We start from the raw sequence: 20,931 nt of genomic DNA, 5'->3' as shown, positions 1-20,931 counted from the left end.
TAATATGGCAAGGGAAAAGCAATAAAGGAGACTAGGTAACTTAGAAGGGAAAGTGAGCTCTAGGTATAGAGTTAATAGAGGTAGAAAGATTAAAAAAGGACATGATTGCAAAATAGAAAAATCAGGATATGGGAATGCAATAAAAGGGGAAATTACCAAACCAAGGGAATCCAAAATAAAATATGTGCATCAATGCACACAGGCTAAGAAACACATTTGGGGAGCTAGAATCCTTGATTTTAAAATAGAAAAGCATGACACAGTAATAACTGAAACATGGCTGTAGTTGAGTCAGGATTAACAATTATGTGTTCCAGATTATAAAAGTTTTAGGAGGGATAAGGAAGGATGAAGGGATAGTGGTATTAGAAATAATATAGCACCAGAAGTCCAGATAGAATTGCTTTGGATTGAGTTGAGGAATAACACGAGATCGGTCACGTTACTGGGAAATCTTTCTACATTTTTGAACCGTGAAAAGGAAAATGAATTTTTTGGACAATTTGGAGAGATGTGCATTCACATTCAATTCATAATTGTAGAAGGTCTTAATTATCTAAAAAATAGACTGGGATAAGAAAAAAGTTTGTGGTGAGAAAGGGGAGTTTTTTTTGCACTGTGTTCAAAACTGTTTCCTTAGACAGTGGGGTGGATTTTCCTGTGAGCGGCGAATGAACGGTACTTGCCGTTCATTAGACTTGCACTTGCCCATATACTTTTCATGGGCTTTTGCACGGCAAGTTCCTCTCGTGGAACGCTCAATCCGTGTCCTCTACAGGGCATCTGGGACCTGTTTGAATCCCTGTAAGCAATCAGATTGAAGCATGTTAATAAGCCACGCAGAGCTGAACCAGGAAGTGTAAGTTAGAATAGTAAATTCAATGCCAAATCAGGTACAGAAAGTGAAATAGAGAGGGGAAGAAATATTGAATTAAGGGACAGATAAGAGAGACAGAAATGTCCAACAACAATTAAAGTTTGAAGGAATGAGGCTCCATAGTTGTAAAAGTTAATTTTCAGTGCCAGATAGGTTGTTTGGCAGTCATTAAGACTTACCACACCATTACCAGGGTGTTTAAACTTCAAATGACTTGACATATCTTTTTTTGGCGAAATTAGTTTGTATCCTTTAGGGCTGTGCAAGAACTTCACGCTGTTCCATTCATTTGAATTGAGAGCAAGCCGGCGAGATGCCATTCTCGCACAGCTTATGGAGGAGGGTGGCATCTGCTACAGCAACGTCCGGATTTCCGTGTTTAACTGTGCATGTGTGGCCATCGAAAGTTGCTGTACCGTTTGCACAGAAATAACGGTGCACACTGTTGGCCTCGCCACTATTTTCACTGGATAACCCGGCCCAATATGTTGATCATCCAACAAGAAAGGAAACACTAATTGTCCTTGTTCTGGATAATGAAGTGGATCAAGCAGGTGACCTAAAAGTAGAGCAACATTTGGGAAACAGTGACCCCCTTATAATGTGTAAGAATAGAAAAGGAAAAAGAAAAGTCAAGGACAATAATGCTTGACTTGAAAAAGCAAATGCTAGTGAGAAAGAAGGGGACCGTGCCCAGATTAAATGGAAGAAAGAAAATGTCAAGTAGAATAGTAAATCAGCAAAAGGAAATATTTAAGATAGACAGAAAAAGTATAAATCAAATATTACAATAAGTGAAGAGAGAGTATTTAAAGTTGGGCTCCCATGAATGAATCGGGGATTAGATCAAAGTTGAAACTTAAAGAAGCATTTAGCACTTAGGGTAGATAAGAAATTCTGGATAAATCTAAAGAATACATGAAAGCTATAAAAAGGGAGATTAGAAAGGCTAAGTGGGAGTATGAGAAAATTAGCCAAAAAAAACAAATGGCAATAAAAAAAAGTTTTTGTATGAGCAAATTTTGTATTGAGCAGATAGTTAAGGTCGGGTAAAGCTACTAAGAGATGGCAAAGGCAAACTTGTCGATAAGAGTAGGGAGATGTTAGAGATAATAAATAAGTACTTTTCCTCAGTTTTCACAGGAGCTGGAGATTGACCTTGTGCAACAGTTATTGGAGTTTGTTTTTCCAAAGAGAGGTGACACTGAGAAAGTTGCTTAAACTTGAGGTAGACAAAACATTGGGATCTGACTGTTTACATCCAAGGATATTGAAAATTTGCTACTCCTTCTCGTGCTCTGCACTACCCAGTTATCCATTGTATAGCGACTGCTAGCAAAGAAGTGAATAGTAACTAGGCCAAGAAACATGTGCTGTTCCAATGTTCACCGTTTACTAATTGGAAACTATAGTGCAATAGTAAGCCAAACAACAAAGGTTGTTTAGCTTGTTGCTCCAGGTTCTTAACGTGTCCAATTTGCAGGTTGGTACTCCAAACTTCAATTCCTTTGACTTCCTACCTACTTATGGCAGTTTTGTAACATTTCAGTTTTTCACATCCATTTCTTCTAGAGTGCTGCATCTGGTTTTATTGATGGAATAGATTCATAGAATCTTACAGCACTTCGGAAGCCATTCGGCCCATCATGCCTGTGCCGGCTCTTTGAAAGAGCTATGCAATTAGTCCCACTCCACTGCTTTTTCCCCATAGCCCTACAAATTTTTCCTTTTCAAGTATATTCCATTTTGAAAGTTATATTGAATCTGTTTCCACCACCCTTTCAGAAAGTGCATTCCAGATCATCATAACTCGCTGCATAAAGAAATTTAATCCTCATCTCCTCCCTGGTTCTTTTGCCAATTATCTTCAATCTTCCTCTGGTTACTGACCCTCCTGCCAGTGGAAACAATTTCTGCTTATCTACTCGATCAAAACTCTTCGTAATTAGGAGCACCTCTATTAAATCTCTTCTTAACCTTCTCTGCTCTAAGAAGAACAACCCTAGTTTCTCCAGTGTCTCCACGTAACTGAAGTCTTTTATCCCTGGTACCATTCTAGTAAATCTCCTCTGCACCCTCTCTAAGGTCTTGATGTCCTTCCTAAAGTGTGGTGCCCAGAATTGGCCACAATACTCTAGCTGAGGCCTAACCAGTGATTTATAAAGCCCAGGATCCCGTATCCTTTTTAACAGCCTTCTCGACTTGTCCTGCTACCTTCAAAGATTTGTGTATGTGCACCCCAGATCTCTATTCCTGCACTCCCTTTATAATTGTATGATTTAGTTTATATTGCCTCTCCTCATTCTTCCTTCCAAAATGCATCACTTCACACTTTTCTGCATTGAATTTCATCTGCCACGTGTCTGCCCATTTCACCAGTCTGTCTATGTCCTTCTAAAGTCTGCTACTATCCTCCTCACTGTTAACTACATTTCCAAGTTTTGTGTCACCTGCAAACTTTGAAATTTTACCTCATATACCCGTCCAGGTCATTAATATGTCGAAAGGAGCTGTGTCCCTAATACCGACCCCTGTGGGACTACACTATATATTTCCCTCCAGTCTGATATAAACAACCATTCACCACCCCTTTCTGCTTTTTGTTTTGTAGCCAATTTCGTATCCATGCTGCTATTGCTCCTTTAATCCCATGGGCTTCAATTTTGGTAACAAGTCTATTATGTGGCACTATATTAAAATATTAGATTTTATAAATGCCGCAATGAGCAAGTAGTCAAAGTAGGAAATTGGTTAAAGATTTGGACATGAAGCAATTCCATTATCTGTCTGCAGTGCAGGATTAATGGATAAGGTTTGGGAAATTTATTACCATTAATAGATAAGTGCTTGAGGTACAGAAAAACTGATGTATCTTCCTCAAAGTCCTTATGCTAATTGTAGAAGACATCACATACATGATGAAATGCTACTGGTTGTTACCTCAGCAATTAGTATAGTTACAAATTGTGCAGTTACTTTACACACTCAGTTTTCTGAACATTTAAAGTGGATTAGATGAATGTACATTGTTCAGTGGCAAGGAGATACCTGTACTACTATCAAAGCAAGGGCAAGGGATCTAACTTTCTTTGCGTAGTTAACCACAAGCTGTGAACTAACAACCTGGTTAAGTGGTATGGTTGTCGACATCTTAGTTTATCCTAAGTAGCTCTCTGGCAACCCTCCTGAAACAGAAATTCTGCTGCATGCAGTGGCCAGTTTCCTTGAATTTATGGTCACTGATTGATTGCAACATATTGCTGCAATTAATGTGTAATAAGACTTGATATAACACGACCTGCACCTTTTGGTATGTTGTGGGTCTCCAAACAGTGTTAAAGAAAGGAAACTTGGTGCATGTAGTCCTTCAGCCACAAACCTGAACTTACATTTTACTAGTTTTCATAGCTTTGCTTTCAGGGTTAGGCAATGACTAAAAGGTGCTAGTCCTTCAAGACTGTTAACTGAACTGCTTAATCCAAACTTGCAAAATGCATATCCTGGTTCATATTTCACATTTTTATAGAACTTGCTATCTTGATTTTTTTTTTGGATGGTAGACATGGTTGCTTGTCTGAGGGTGTTTTACTGTTCCCATTCAGGCAAATTTTGACTTTTTAACCCAGCTTAGCTAGAAATTTTATTTTCTGGTAATCTACTGATTTGTTTGACACAATGATTGTTGATTTCTAGTGATTTCTTGGCCTGCAGGCTGGAGAGGTAAAACATAATCGGGGTTCCTGTTCCTGATTGAGTATCCTGTACTGGATGTGAGCTAATAACAGGGTTGGGCTCAGTTGTGCTTGCTTGCTTGTTTGTGTGTTTGTTTGTTTGCTCTACTACCCGAATACTAACTTGTTTGAAGTCCCGTTCACCCTTGTGCTCGCTGACCTACAATGACTCCCTGGCCACCAATGCCTCAAATTTAAAATTCTCATTCTCGCGTTCAAATCCCTCCATGGCCTTGCCCGTCCCTATCTCTGTAACCTCCTCCAGCCCTACAACCCTCTGAGAACTCCGCGTTTCTCCAACTCTGGCCTCTTGTGCATCCCCCACTTCCTTTGCTCCACCATTGACAGCTGCGCCTTTAACCATCTAGGCCCTTAGCTCTGGAATTCCCTCTCCAAACCCCTGCTTCTCCACCTCTCTCTCCTCCTTTAAGATGCTGCTTAAAACCTACCTCTTTGACCAAGAGTTTCGTCACCTCTCCTTTGGCTCCTGTGAAGCGCCTTGGGACGATTCACTACATTGAAGGCGCTATATGTGTGCGTGCGTGTGATCTCACGTGGAGGTGAAGTAGTGGAGGCTGCTGCCTATGGTACTAAGCCTCAGCACAAGCTGCTGTCTTCATAAGAGGAGAAAAGAGCATGTGCGTACACGCTCACACTCGCTCTGTCCTGGCAAATATTACAGGTGCTTAGTGTGTTGTCCTTGCTGCTTATAAAACTGTTGCGATTGAGTAGCAATATGAATAGAGCAAGTATTGAGTTTATTTGAAAACAGTAAGCTCCTCGAGCTATTTTTATTAACTCTAGCAACACACTTCAGTAGATAATATTTGCACCAGCATCATTGGTGGTCTAAGTATTCTGCACTGTAAGTGGCCATGGGCCTACCTTGAGGGGGAATGGCAACAGAATTTTGGTAGGTGCCAGTCGCTTTTGAATTTACTCCTCCATAATAGTTGCTATCGTCTCCTGAAGTTTCTGTAGATTACTGAAATTATATATTTAAATACAATTCTTCTATACAAAGGTGTTCAATTGATAAGTATGAATATAACTGGAACCCTGTCACCCTGTGATGTATGTTGTAATTTTCACTTTGTGCACTTCTCCAATGATTCCAGTGTTTTTTTTCCCATATAGGACGGGGAAGGAAGGTCAGCCGAGGGAGTATTATACTTTGGATTCCATATTATTCCTGCTTAACAATGTTCACCTCTCCCATCCTGTGTATGTACGGCGTGCTGCAGTAAGTATTCTGAATTCGTTGTAAACTTAAATAAAGTTTTTGATGATAAATTCAAAGTGTGCATACAATTAAGGGGAGGACTCCGGCAAGGTATGACTTGGAGAACAATTGAAACACAAAAAATGGAAGAGCTAATACCCACAAGTATATTTGTCATCGACAGCGCCCAGATGAATGAACTCGACAATATTTGCAAGTTTACATTTAAACTTGTGTGATGTAGTTCTCTGCTTGCTGCTACATCACCTATGCGCCTCAACGTTTGGAAAATCTAGATCATCTTTCTCCAAATAAAACACATCATTTCAGGATTAAACCTGAAAATATCAGCAAGAATCTGTTCTGATGTCTGATATGAAAATGATTTACTGGATGCAGAAAGCACTGAATGAAAGTTGGATAAAAACCCTGATGTGAGATAGGGAAGGGAACCAAAAGGGAATAAGAGAAAGGCAAGGCAAATGGGGAAGCTGTTAACACTAAAGCTGCAATTACATTGGTTTTGGTGGTAGATTTACATTGGGATTACTGCCATTGTAAAAGCAGCTTTATTCAATTGAAGAAATACCATTAGTAATATGTTCAAGTGGAGATCGTAGTAAAAATGCATCCTCCCCAATATTATTGCCAACTGGTTTAATTTGTACTGTGGAAATGCTGGTGGCTCATTAGAAATTTTAAATCTTTCTTTCTATGGGGGTGGCGAAGGGGGAAGAGTAAAAGGGGAAGATAGGTAAAGTAAAGAAAAGGCACAAAAGGAATTATGGTGGAAGGTGATGGTCTTTAAACAAACCATTATCTGAAGTTCCTTTTCTTTTTGGGTGCTTGAGTCACTGCTGCGTTCCTCTTTAAATTTGAGGATAAATGTGTTTTAAAAGGAAGAATATATGTTGGGAAGGGAATCTGGAAAAACCCCGTGAGGCTGAAGGATTACGTTTAAATTTTCTTGAGCTGTGCCCTTGTTTTGCTGAACTTGTCAGTTTTCTTCCTGCCCCCTCCAATGTTTTGATTCCTTTCTAGGGCAAGGTTCCTCGGGCCTGATCACTCTCTGGTACCTTGTCCCAGTGGCCATTATTCATGTGTGAGCCTGATGGTAGGTGTTGGCAAGCTGTTTGACCGTGGGAATATTGTCATTGAGGAAAGTTCTTTTCACACATCCTCACCTCTGGCAGGGATGGAAACCCTGGTCGATTTCTCCTTCGTAGCCGAGGGATGCTGAGGCCGATTGTAGTGCATACAGTGCCAACCTGCTTCCTCTTACTCAGCACAGATCAGAGATTGGACCAGGAATCTCCTTGATGGATAAAATCGTTGAATCATTTGATTCATAGTAATTGGTATGAAAAAGAATGAATTAATATAAATCACATCAGTAATTGGTCAACCTGATAACCCTCTCTAAGTGTCAAAAGTGCTCATTTGTTTTTTCAATATAATTCAGCAATGTAATATAGAAATATTGAATTTAGAACTTTGAGAAAAATGTTTCCTTTGCTTTAAAGAGCTCTGAATGCAAAGGTTTATGATCAAAGATATGAGGCAAGTTATGTAGTTCCTCCACCCCCCCCCCCCCCCCACCTGAATGTGACACCAAGTTGAACCCAAACATGTCCTCACCCAATATGCACGCGCACACATTATTTCAGTAGAGAGCACTGAATAGCAATCGGGCGCAGGGTCCCTGGCTCTCATTTCTCTCTTCCGTTTTCCCCCTCCCTCCCCCCTGAAATGTGTGAATGCTGCAGCGATTTGTAATGCCCCAACACAGCCCTGGCTGAGGTCAGCTAATAGCACAGATCAGAGATTGGGGGCGGTATCTTATTGGTTTGTATGGCTAAATGCAAATGCCACAGAATCACTCGGACATGTGCCAGCCCAGTAGTATATTGTGATACGTGTTGGGTATAATGAGGTGATTAGATGCAGCTTCATATACATAATTTTTCCCAGCTGCACAGTTATTGAACTGAAGGGAAGGAAGGAAGAAGAGGGATAAACCTGTAATTTTACTGTACATCTGGCAGACACTGCTGTCAGAGCTCTGACTCTCTTGGTCTGTATTGTTATGTGGCACAGGAGAGTTTAAAAAAGGAAAGACAAGTTTATTTCGAAAGGGATCAGAATAACTGAGTCAATCATAGTATTTACCCTACTAGTGCATACACAGTTAAGTCTCCATTAATGTAAGTGTTAAAGCAATGCACTTTACTGTGGTATTTTAAAAAATTGCACAATGCTGTATTTCAACATTTTTTTAAAAATAGACAGAGAATATTCCCGTGGTTCGAAGACCAGACAGAAAGGACTTACTTAGCTACTTAAATGGTGAAACATGTAAGTATGACTTCATAGGTTGTAAATATTGTTCCTCAAATATTTAAATAGGAAGACTACAATGTTTTTTTTCCTGCAAAGTCTAATAGTGACTGAATAAAATGTATAGGTTGCTTCCTTCTAGACTAAACCAGCTTCAGACAAGAATTAAGTACCCCATACAAAAAGAAGCCATCTGCTCCAGTGTTGATTCCAAATCACTATCACCCCAGTATTGACAAAGTCCAGTGAGGGGAAGCACATCTGCTTGTTTAAAAGCAAGTGAGATCTCCTCTCCAGATGGTTTGATGAAGGAATCCATGTCTGAGAGCTACACTTTTCAAAGGATCTTCCTAATGATTCAGAAGCGCTATTTTCTTGTCTGTAGACCAGATTTGTGCTGGACACCAGAGTGCCGAGGTTGCTGCCCAATGGGACTATGGGATGCCTACCATCAGGCCAGGAAAATGTAGTTGTTTTCCTCTGCCAGTCCTCTCTCTCTCTCCCTCTTCTTCTTACTTGGCATGGTTTCACTGGAACTGATTGCCCTCTGGTAGCTTGTTCAAATGGCTATTTTTTATGTGCGACCCTGTACGGGACTATCAGCAGGTTATTCAACTGCAGGGCGATTGCAGCCACTCTTGATCCTGTCCTCATCTGATGTTCACACTTCTGCATGTCTGGCAGCTGCTCCGTGAACAAGCTCGCTGATTTTAGTAAGGTAGCTGCAAGAATTCTGGATTTATTCCAACTACGTTACAATTATAAAAAGCATGGGAAGATAATTTATTTTGGACCTTGGAATCTTGAATGTGTTCATCTTTAAAGTTCAAAATAATGTCCAGAAATTATCCAGATGTGACCAGGGGATTGGCTTGCAGCAATCAATCTCAGGCATGCATTTTCACCCAGGGATTGGGGAATCCTGCAAAAGCGGTTGATTACTAGTACCGCATACTGTCAATTGACCGTATTCTTAGCTCTTGCCTCATATCTGGATGAGTGCATGATGAGTCTCTTTCCAGGTGTTGGTTGAGGATTCAGTCTAGCTGGTACTGGATCTTTTAGTACTAAATTGGGAAAAGCCCCAGTTGCAGCTGTTGCATAGGAGGCCACTCATGAAAGACAAGTTGTGGACTCTATGCCACAGGAAATGTTTGCAGTTCATTTGGGATGTGTCTGTTCAGTATGCAAGATCCTAAGGCCATGTTCCTTGTGATGCTTGTTGCTTGATCTTATACAGTGGTCACTAGCAAACTCTGTTACTTTGAATTCACTTTTGATGACCTGAGAACTGTTGAAAGGTGACCATGTTGTGTGACCTGCAGTGACCCATTTCCTGAATGGATTGTTCAACTGGTAGTAAATTGGACTCTGAGTATGGGCCTTACATAAGGAGTCAGACTGCAACAAATTGGCGAGGGTACAGACTGCTAACGTGACAATAATCCACATATACAAACCACGAGGAAGGGGTTCAGTCCTGCTTATTCTATCTTGATGCCATGCAAATTTGACACTGGCTTTGTGGAAATGTTGTGGACCTTTCTGCCCATCACTGGTGCAGATGTTGCAGTGGATGCCCTCAGCAAATCAGCCGTATGAGTGGGCCGTGTATGCAGAGATAGTTTGCCACATTCTAGAGATTAGGATACCCAAAGATAACCTCATGGGAACCTTCCAAAAGTGGAAGTTGGTGAGATTTTGCTGCAGAAGTCAAGACAGTAGGACAGTAATCCTGAACAGGTTGTCCGTCTTTAAGTTCTGTAAACTGACCTCATGTACAACCTCGTACTGTGAATCCTATATAAGATAAGGCTGAGGAAACAGTGATCATTCTTGCAACTCTCATTAACTGAAGTAACAGTTGATGCTTAAAACCTCCTAATGCTCAGCCTTGACTGCCTGACTCGTGTGAAGGGTTGGATTTGGTACCGCAACTCACACTTTCAACTAATGGCATGTTCTTTAAGACAGCCTGACGGGTGTAAAAGGAATGGGAATGACACAAGATATGCTATTTTATTCTATGTTCCCAGCTGTGAGGGAATACTCCCTTTTAAAATCAGAATTTATTGGGCCAGATTTTGCTGTCAAAATAACAGTGAGGCTAATCGCACTTGCCGTTATTTATGTGTAACTGGTACGGCAACTTCAAGCGAGGAGTAGATGCCCGGTTAAATACAAATATCCAAAAGTTGATGTCTGAGTTGTGCTGCTCCGCTGTTAGCTTCACTGAAACGGCATTTCGCTGCTTGTTTCACCATTAACAAGCATTGAATGTCATGAAGTTGCTTTACTTGCACGGTAGATACGAACTAAACCCGCCGCAGATATTTAGGGCTAGTAATTAGAGCAAGTACCCTTTTTAATGTGATTTTTAATTACTGCCAATCAACCTCTTTAGCACTGAAAATTAACTATTACATTCCTTCAGGTTTTGAATTTTTCGGGAAGATTTTAAAAATGTCAAATTTAATGCTTTTTTTCTTACTTTTCTGTGTCTCTTTCTCTCTCAATCCGTTCTTTCTTTCCCTCTCCTTTTATTTCTCTTTCTGTACGTGATGTGACATTGAATTCACCCTCTTTAATTCACCCTCCTTCTCAGTCCTTGCGCTATTTCTTTCCCAATCCTTAAATGTCATTGGTTAAGGAGATATGCAGTTGCTTGCTGTATTCACTCAGGTCCCAGATGCCCTGTTTCCCTCGCTGCACTGTTATCACCTTGCACTTTCATCAACTTGGTGGGCAAAAATGTTTTGAGCTGAAGGGTGCGGGGGCAAGTCAAACTAACAGCTCTCGCCGTTAGATGCCCTGCTGCAGCAAAATCTGGCCCATTATTTTTCTTTCTGAAGACATGACATTGCTGTGTTATACTTCACATTCCTTCCAAATTGTTAAACTAACAATTTAGTGTCAGTCTTTAGGTTCTCAAAACCTAAAGGTCATTTATGGAGAAATGTTTCTCAAAAACTAGAAGCTTTGACATCTTTCTGCATTACCTGGAGACATGATGACCTACTAAGTTGAAATATATTCAATATTCTTAAAACTAACTTACTGTTGATTGGTGTTGATGGCTAGACTGCTGCTGTTGATCCTCAACTCCGACACAATGATGGTGACATGGAAAAGATGACATTACTTCCTTATTTCTACTGTTTTTGTTATAGAATCATAGAATGGTTACAGCACAGAAGGAGGCCATTCGGCCCATCGAGCCTGTGCCGGCTCTTTGTAAGAGCAATCCAGTCAGACCCATTCCCCCGCTCTTTCCCCATAGCCCTGCAAATTTTTTCCTTTCAAGTATTTATCCAATTCCTTTTTGAAAGCCACGAATGAATCTGCTTCCACCACCCTTTTAGGCAGTGGATTCCAGATCACAACTACTCGCTGCGTAAAAAAGTTTTTCCTCATGTCGCTTTTGGTTCTTTTGTCAATCACCTTAAATCTGTGTCCTCTGGGTCTTGACCCTTCCACCACTGGGAACAGTTTCTCTTTATTTACTTTATTTAAACCCTTCATGATTTTGAACACTTCTATCAAATCTCCTCCTTTCTCTGCTCTAAGGAGAACAACCCCAGCTTCTCCAGTCTATCCATGCAACTGAAGTCCCTCATCCCTGGAACTATTCTAGTAAATCTTTTCTGCACCCTCTCTAAGGCCATCACTTGCTTCCTAAAGTGCGGGGCCCAGAATTGGACAGAATACTCCAGTTATGGCCGAACCAGTGTTTTATAAAGGTTCACGATAACTTCCTTGCTTTTGTACTTTATGCCTCTACTTATAAATCCCAGGATCCGGTATGTTTTTTTAACTGCTTTCTCAGTCTGTCCTGACACCTTCAAAGATTTGTGCATATATGCACCCACTTTAGAATTGTACGATTTAGTTTGTATTGCCTCTCCTTGTTCTTCCTGCCAAAATGTATCACTTCGCACTTGGCAGATGAAATTTAACGCAGACAAGTGTCCACCCATTCCGCCAGCCTGCCCATGTCCTCTTGAAGTCTATTACTATCCTCGCTGTTTACTACACTTCCAAGTTTTGTGTCATCTGCAAATTTTGAAATTGTGCCCTGTACACCCATGTCCAAGTCATTAATATATATCAAAAAAAGCAGTGGTCCTAGTACCGATCCCTGGGGAACACCACTGTGTATCTTCCTCCAGTCCGAAAAACAGCCGTCCACCTCTACTCTCTCTTTCTTGTCACTTTGCCAATTTCATATCCATGCTGCCACTGCCCCTTTTATTCCATGGGCTTCAATGTTACTGACAAGCCTATTATGTGGCACTTTATCAAACACCTCTCCAGTCCATATACACAACAACCACATTGCCCTCATCAGCTCTCTGTTACCTCATCTTAAAAATCAAGTTAGTTAAACACTATTTGCCTTTAACAAATCTGTGCTGGCTTTCCTTGTCCAAGTGACTATTAATTTTGTCCCAGATTATCATTTCTAAAAGCTTCCCCATCACCGAGGTTAAATTGACTGGCCTGTAGTTGCTGGATTTATCCATACACCCTTTTTTTGAACAAGAGTACATTTGCTGTTCTCCAGTCCTCTGGCACCACCCGCATATCTAAAGAGGTTTGGAAGATTATGGCCAGCACCTCTGCAATTTCCACCCATACTTCCCTCAGCAACCGAGGATGTATCCCATCCGCTCCGGGTGACTTATCTACTTTAAGTACATCCAGCCTTTCTAGTACCTCCTCTTTATCAATTTTTAGCCCATCCAGTTTTTCAACTACCTCCTCTTTTACTGTGTCTTTGGCAGCATCTTCTTCCTTGGTAAAGACAGATGCAAAGTACTCATTTAGTACCTCAGCCATACCCTCTGCCTCCATGCATAGATCTCCTTTTTGGTCCCTAATCGGACCCACCCCCACTCTTACTACCTGTTTACTATTTATATGCCGAAAGAACACTTTCGGATTCCCTTTTATGTTAGCCACCAGCCCATTCTCACTTTTTGCATATGACCTTTTGGACATGTCTTTGTTATGCTCTTTTGAAGTTTAAGATAAGGATATGATTGAGAGGAAGAATTGGATTTGAGTATTATTCAGTGCTGTTTGAATCAAATCATTGGAATAGTTATGATCATGTATGTAGAGTTCATTTATTATAGCACTGTATTCATAGTTACTCCAATAAAAATCTCAATGTTAAGAAAATGGAACCAAACTAAAACGTATTTTATTGGAGATACTGAATCCACTTTATTTGTATTATTATCGTTGAGTTAATACTAAAGATAGTTACTCTAATTTGTATCTTCCATTTAATGTTGCTCAGTTTGTAACATTAGTGAAGTAAATTTACAGATTACATTAGTGCAAAATAAAATTTAAATTGTGTCCCTAGTTTTTTTTGAATAGTTTTGAGTATTGATGAGAAATGCATTTGCTAACTTAACTTTGTAGGATTTATTTTTCCATGCCGTTAATTTTATCTTTTATTTTCTCAGCAACATCTGCAAGTATAGACAGAAGTGCCCCTCTAGAAATTGGTTTGCAGCGATCAACACAAGGTATCTATGGGCCATTTTGATGAACTTGTGAAAAATTTTGGAATAACAGTCCACAAAACAACATGCCTTTTCAGAACTTTAATTCATTCTTTTTGCATAATTTTCTTGTACTTGTTGTAAACCAACAGTTAAAAGGGCAGCTGAAGAAATATCATCAGAATTAAAGAAACCCAGGATAGAAGTAAGTGGTTTACACAATCTGCGACTTATTTAAATGTAGAATTCAGAATGTAAAACGTGTTGATTAAAGAAAATAATGATGGGTGGCACGCCTGTGATAGTAAGATCACTTCTGTGCAAGGTTAGGTTTCTGTAAGCTACTCACTCCTAGCTGTACGTCCTGTTAACACTGCTTGTTCTGTTTCCCCTCCCTTCCACTCCTTATCCATTAGATGCCGAGACCAATAGTAGTGCCCTCACTCCCTATATTGCCATTTCAATTCAGATTGGCTATCCCAGTGTCAGGAACCTACCTGGTCTGCCACAGCGGTATAAGCAAAATTTTATATCCATGGTTAGAATGATTTCTGTTAGTCACTTAGTTGTCTGCCTTCATAACCTGAGATTCATACTTAATACTGGAATGGTGACCAATTGCCTACATAATCAAGAGATTTGAAAGGACTGAGTTGATTTTGTATTTACATAGCTAATAAGCATGTATTGAAATGAGGGAAAATAATGCGGTAGGGATTCGTATATAGAGACAAACTGCAAGTAAATAGGTAAACCAGCAGTTCTGCTTTTTGTTCTACGTATACATGCGTTAGCATTTAATACAGGCCTTGCCATTCATTTTCATTTCCTTTTAATAAAGCAAACATCTTGGGTATTTTACGGTGGAGAAGAAGGAAAAAAGAGGAATAAATGAGTAGACAGTGAGCCATGATGTGACAATCAGGAGAAGTGACGAAAGCTTGGTTGAAAAGATGCCTTTAAAGATTTTAATGATAAATAGAGGAGTGGACAGATGGAGGGGCTTGGGGAGGAGGGAACTGCAGAGAGTAGGGCTGAGATGGCTGAAGATTGTGCCATCAGTGTTGTGAAGGGACAGGGATGGGAAAGAATGAATAATAGACCAGAGTCGGAGGACCAAAAGAAAGGGCAAGGCTTGTGGGGGGGGGTTTGAATCAGTATAGATGGGAGTGATGGGTAAGCAGAACTTAGCATGGTACAGGATATGAGGAACTTAGTTTTGAACAAATTGCAATTTATGGAGTGGAGAATGGAAGGCTGGCAAGGCGGACATGGAGAAATCAAGTCTAGAAGGGGACAAAAGTGAGTCTGTCATCTGAACCATAAGACAATAAGAAATAGGAGCTCGAGTAGGCCATATGGCCCCTCAAGTCTGCTGCGCCATTCAATCAGATCATGGCTGATCTTCGACCTCAACTCCACTTTCCTGACCGATCCACACATCCCTTGATTCCCCTAGAGTGCAAAAACCTATCAATCTCAGCCCTGAATATATTCAACGACTCAGCATCCACAGTCCTCTGGGGTAGAGAATTCCAAAGGTTCACAGCCCTCTGAGTGAAGAAATTCCTCCTTCTCAGTCTTACCTGGCTGACCCCATATCCTGTGACTATGCCCCCTAGTTCTAGACTCTCTAGCCAGGGGAAACAACCTCTCAGCAGCTACCCTGTCACGCCCCCTCAGAATCATATATGTTTCAATGAGATCATCTCTCATTCTTCTAAAGTCCAGAGAGTATAGGCCCATTCTACTCAACCTCTCCTCACAGAATAACCCTCTCATCCCAGGAATTAATCTAGTGAACCTTCGTTGCACCTCCTCGAAGGCAAGTATATCCTTCCTTAGATAAGGAGACCAAAACTACGCAGTACTCCAGGTGAGGTCTCACTAAAGCCCTGTACAATTATCTACCATTATTGGTATATTATTAGTGTCTTCACAGTAGAAGACACTAATAACATCCCAATAATAGTAGAAAATCAAGGGGCAAAGGGGAGGGAGGAACTAAAAGCAATCACTATCACTAGAGGAAAAAGTACTAGGTAAACTAATGGGTCTAAAGGCCGACAAGTCCCCTGGACCTGATGGCTTGTATCCAATGGTCTTAAAGGAAGTGGCTACAGAGATAGTGGATGCATTGGTTGTAATCTTCCAGAATTCACTAGATTCTGGAAAGGTCCCAGCGGATTGGAAAACCGCAAAAGTAACACCCCTTTTCAAGAAGGGAGTGAGACAGAAAGCAGGTAACTATAGACCAGTTAGCCTAACATCTGTCAATGGGAAAATGCTAGAATCCATTATTAAGAAAGTAGTAGCAGGACATCTGAAGACTCATAATACAATCAAGGAGATTCAACATGGTTTTATGAAGGGGAAATCGTGTCTGAAAAATTGATTAGCGTTCTTTGAGGAAGTAATGGGCAGGGTGGATAAAGGGGAACCAATGGATGCAGTATATTTGGATTTCCAAAAGGCATTCGATAAGGTGCCACATAAAAGATTACTGCACAAGATAAGAGCTCATGGTGTTGAGGGTAATATACTGGCATGGATAAAGGATTGGCTAACTAACAGAAAACAAAGAGTCAGGATAAAAGGGTCATTTTCAAAATGGCAATCTGTAACTAGTGGGGTGCCGCAGGGCTCAGTGCCGGGGCCTCAACTATTTACAATATATATCAATGACTTGGATGAAGGAACAGAGTGTCTTGTGGCCAGATTTGCTGATGATACAAAGATAGGTGGAAAAACAAGTTGCGATGAGGACACAAAGTGTCTGCAAAGGGATATTGACAGGTTAAGCGAATGGGCAAAAATTTGGCAGATGGAATATAATGTGGGAAAATGTGAAGTAATCCACTTTGGGAGGAAAAATAAAAAAGCAAAATATTATTTGAATGGAGAAATACTACAAAATGCCGCGGTACAGAGGGATCTGGGTGTCCTCGTACATGAAACACAAAAAGTCAACGTACAGGTGCAGCAGGTAATCCGGAAGGCAAACGAAATATTGGCCTTTATTTCTCGGGGGATGGAGTATAAAAGCAGGGAAATCATGCTACAACTGTACAGGGTGCTGGTGAGACCAATTGCTCGAGGGCAATTAGGGATGGGCAACAATTGCTCGAGGGCAATTAGGGATGGGCAACAAATGCCGGCCTCGCCAGTGACGCCCACATCCCGTGAACGAATAAAAAAAACACCAGGAGTACTGCGTACAGTTCTGGTGCCCTTATTTAAGGAAGGACATAGTTGCATTGGAGGCAGTTCAGAGAAGTTTCACTAGGTTGATTCCGGGTATGGAAGGGTTGTCTTATGAGGAAAGATTGAACAGGTTGGGTCTATACTCATTGGAGTTTAGAAGAATGAGAGGAGATCTTATTGAAACATACAAGATTCTGAGGGGACTCGATAGGGTAGATGCTGAGAGGATGTTACCCCTCATGGGGGAATCTAAAACTAGGGGCATAGTCTCAGAATAAGGGGTTGCCCGTTTAAGATGGATATGAGGAGGAATTTCTTCTCCCAGAGGGTCATGAATCTCTGGAATTCTTTACCCCAAAAAGCTGCGGAGGCTGAGTCATTGAATACATTCAAGGCTGAGTTAGACAAATTTTTGATCCGCAAGGGAGTCAAAAGATATGGGGAAAGGGCGGGAAAGTGGAGTTGAGGTAAAAAATCAGATCAGCCATAATCTCATTAAATGGCGGAGCAGGCTCGAGGGGCCGAATGGCCTTCTCCTGCTCCTATCTCTTATGGTCAATTGTAGTGAGACTTCCTTACTCTTGTACCCCAACCCGCATGCAATAAAGGCCAACATGCCATTTGCCTTCCTAATTGCTGCTTGTACCAGCGTACTAACTTTTTGTGTTTCTTGTACAAGGACACCCAAGTCTCTCTGAACACCAACGTTTAATAGTTTCTCACCATTTAAAAAATATTCTGTTCTATTCTTCCTACCAAAGTGAATAACCTCACATTTCCCCACATTATATTCTATCTGCCACCTTCCTGCCCCTTCATTTAACCTGTCTATATCCCTTTGCATGCTCTGTGTCCTCCTCATTGCTTACTTTCCCACCTAGCTTTGTATCGTCAGCAAACTTGGATACATTGCACTCGGTCCCTTCATCTGAGTCTTTAATATAGATTGTAAATAGCTGAGGCCCAAGCACCGATCCTTGTGGCAGTTCACTAGTTACAGCCTGCCAACCTGAAAATAATCCGTTTATCCCTACTCTCTGTTTTCTGTCCATTAACCAATCCTCTCTCCATGCTAATTTGTTACCCCCAACCCCATGAGCCCTCATCTTGCATAACAACCTTTTATGTTGCACCTTATCGAATGCCTTTTGAAAATCCAAATATACTACATCCACTGGTTCTCCTTTATCTACCCTGCTAGTTACATCCTTAAAAAACTCTAAAAGATTTGTCAAACACAATTTCCCTTTCATAAAACCACATTGACTCTGCCTAATCATATTATGATGTTTTGAGTGCCCTGTTACCATGTCCTTACCGATGGTTGTAATGCCACATGATGCAGCTATTTTACATAAATATATAACTGTTACTATGATCAGATTAGAAAGGTTTCTCGATTGAAATGTACAAATCTATTAAAGATAAATTTACTGTTGACCATTAAATATAGAAAAATGTTTTATTCAGTCAATTTTTGTGTTTTTATAAATATTATTTTGAAATGATCCGAAATGCTGTAGAACCTTATGGCAAGTTCCCCGCTTGTACTTTATTATAACTTATGAAATTGATAAATCAAAATATAACAATGAATTAGCAATACTGATATGGAAAAATTAAAAAAATTGGTTTGTTTTAATTAGGATGAAGAACGTGTACGACTCGACAAAGAGCGTTTGGCAGCTCGTTTGGAAGGCCACAAAGAAGGCATTGTACAGACAGAGCAGATCAGGTAAACTATGAACCTTGCAAATATTTCTGTACAATGAAGATTCTACAACAAAAGAGCAGATGCACGCTAAATTATGCTCCTTTTGATAAAGGCAGTTTTCAGACTGAACAAAACTTATGCTTTGATTTTAAAAAGAAGTGTTGCTTAATTTAATTTGGCCTTTCTGCTTTTCCATAATCCCATCCAGGTGGGTGAAAGGGCTTGTCCTTTTTTTTTCTCCTTGAAGCATTTATTGAGAATCATTTAAATTAGATAGAACAGGGGAGGAAGATGGAGAAGGGAAAGTGGATCTCGGGTGAGACTGACATTGTAGAAGTTAGTCAATGGGTAGGTAAAGACACAGTAACTCAGACATATGGGAACCAGATAAGGGCAGACATTGGGCCTTAAGGAAGGAGGTAAATCTACAATAAGGTGTATATACATGAATGCCAGAAGCATTGGGAATAAATGCAGGCTTTTGTAGCGATAGGGAATTACAATGCTGTAGGAAAATTCAAAGCATGACTTGCCCCAGAGGATGCTAATCAATGCAATTTAGGAAAAACTGGTGAGGAAATAGTTTAGCCCTAAATGTCACAGATACCTGGGAGGTAGAAAGTTACACAACTACTCTGATTAAATATATTTCATGGACAGAGCTTAACATTAGTGGAATGTTGCAGATGGCAGGTTAGCATAAGAAAGAAGATTGCTGTACAAAGTGATATGGGTATGAGAAAACGGGAAAGTTATATTCTTGGCCGACTTCAATCACCAAATATAAATTGGGACTACCCAAGTAGTTTGGAATCTGAATTGGTAGACATAATATGACTGCTTCGTGATGCAATGTGTAAGGCAAGTCACCAGAGCACATTTCGACCTGGAGATGTTAAGTGACCCTGACAACAAACACGAAATGGAGGTTGTGGTACTCTTGGGCAGTAGCAGCCACAGAATGATCAAGTTAAACAGGACCTGAGATTCAGAAATACCAAGAGCCAAGTATATAATTTTAAAAGGCTAACTTCCAAGAAATGAGGGAACAGCTTAAGCAAGTTGACTGGGGAAGTTTGTTCAATATTTCAATCGCACTCTAGTGGAACACCTTTTTAAAGGCACAATGCTGAGCATGTAGGACACATACGTACATGATCAGCAAGGATGACCCTAAATGGATTAGCAAATTAATCAAAAGTGAAAGAGGGGAGGTGATTTGTACTAATCCTGTAGGAAGAAAAGTGAAGGGATTCATTGGGATGAATATCGGAACTTGCCAGAAATATGTTAAAAGGGTGGTCACGGGCATGGACACCTGGGGGAGAGGGGAGGGAGCACTGTCGTATAACGATAAAGATGGGAGAACTACATGATGCAAGTAGCAATAAAACACTCAGAATTAATGCTGTTGATATAAATAAGATGGAAGTCCTCAATCTGCTTAAAGAGCTCCAAATAAATGTTCGTAGGCATACATGGTAGAATACTGAAAGACGGCGTGAAATTTGTGAGCTATTGACCGTCATTAGGAGAGAGTTGTTGAGCACTAGGAGGATACCAGTGGATTGGAAGCAGACTAACATGGTACCCCCTCTGCAAATCATACTCTTAAACCTAAAACCTACATAAGCAGGCTAATCTATGTGTAAAGATATTAAATTCAGTGCAAGTACTCTCTGGCTTTCTTGCCAGGAGCTCTGGTAGACAGTGAGGGTATTAAAAATGGCTGCAAACTTCTTAAAATTGCCTGGAAATATTGGTGTTTTTAAAATTGTACAGAAATATTCTAATAATTGTGACACATTCACCAGCTTTGATTCTTGTTGCTTAAAAGCCAAAAGTACCTAATTCTTCCCCATGAAAACTTTGTCAGTTTCCTGCATATGTTTGAGTATTATGCCAATGTTAGGTAGACTGCCAATGGGAGTGATATGCAAGACATTGCTTCTTTTATTCCAACATGTTCTACTTATTAAAGTCACTGGTCCTGTGGTTTCCTATGAAATTTAGAATGTCTCTATGCATGCCAAAGCTTGAACATGCAATGCATCTGTTATATATATATATATATATATATATATGTACCTGTGCAGTCGTGCTCTGAGTTTGGTGCATGCAGCTCACTTCGTCTGACTGCACACGCTCAAACCTACTTGTTCGTGTAAGCCTACATGATGACTCTTGATTGGGGTGGGATGGGGTGGGTGGGGGGAGGGCAAGGGATCAGATTCTGCTGACCATAGTTTCACAATCCATGTGTCATGATAAATCTAGGTTTCTGGGGTGCTATGTTGTAGTAACTGCATTACTAGGCCTGGCACAGCACC

General features: G+C 40.5%; 1 protein-coding gene across 1 annotated transcript in view; it reads left to right on the top strand.

Annotated features, from left to right (window-relative positions):
* The window catches only part of cdc73 (cell division cycle 73, Paf1/RNA polymerase II complex component, homolog (S. cerevisiae)), a 323,327-nt gene that overhangs the window by 26,745 nt on the left and 275,651 nt on the right, over positions 1-20,931 (top strand). The window contains exons 2-6 of the mRNA XM_067990642.1: positions 5,746-5,851; positions 8,116-8,185; positions 13,645-13,707; positions 13,836-13,888; positions 18,534-18,622. Of these exons, the coding sequence (XP_067846743.1) occupies positions 5,746-5,851; positions 8,116-8,185; positions 13,645-13,707; positions 13,836-13,888; positions 18,534-18,622 (381 nt within the window). The remainder of the gene's footprint in view (positions 1-5,745; positions 5,852-8,115; positions 8,186-13,644; positions 13,708-13,835; positions 13,889-18,533; positions 18,623-20,931) is intronic.

The sequence above is a fragment of the Heptranchias perlo genome, chromosome 9, assembly GCF_035084215.1.
Source record: "Heptranchias perlo isolate sHepPer1 chromosome 9, sHepPer1.hap1, whole genome shotgun sequence".
Lineage (NCBI taxonomy): Eukaryota > Metazoa > Chordata > Chondrichthyes > Hexanchiformes > Hexanchidae > Heptranchias > Heptranchias perlo.
The sequence above is the reverse complement of the archived record's forward strand: the minus strand, read 5'-3'. Positions and strand labels throughout refer to the sequence as shown.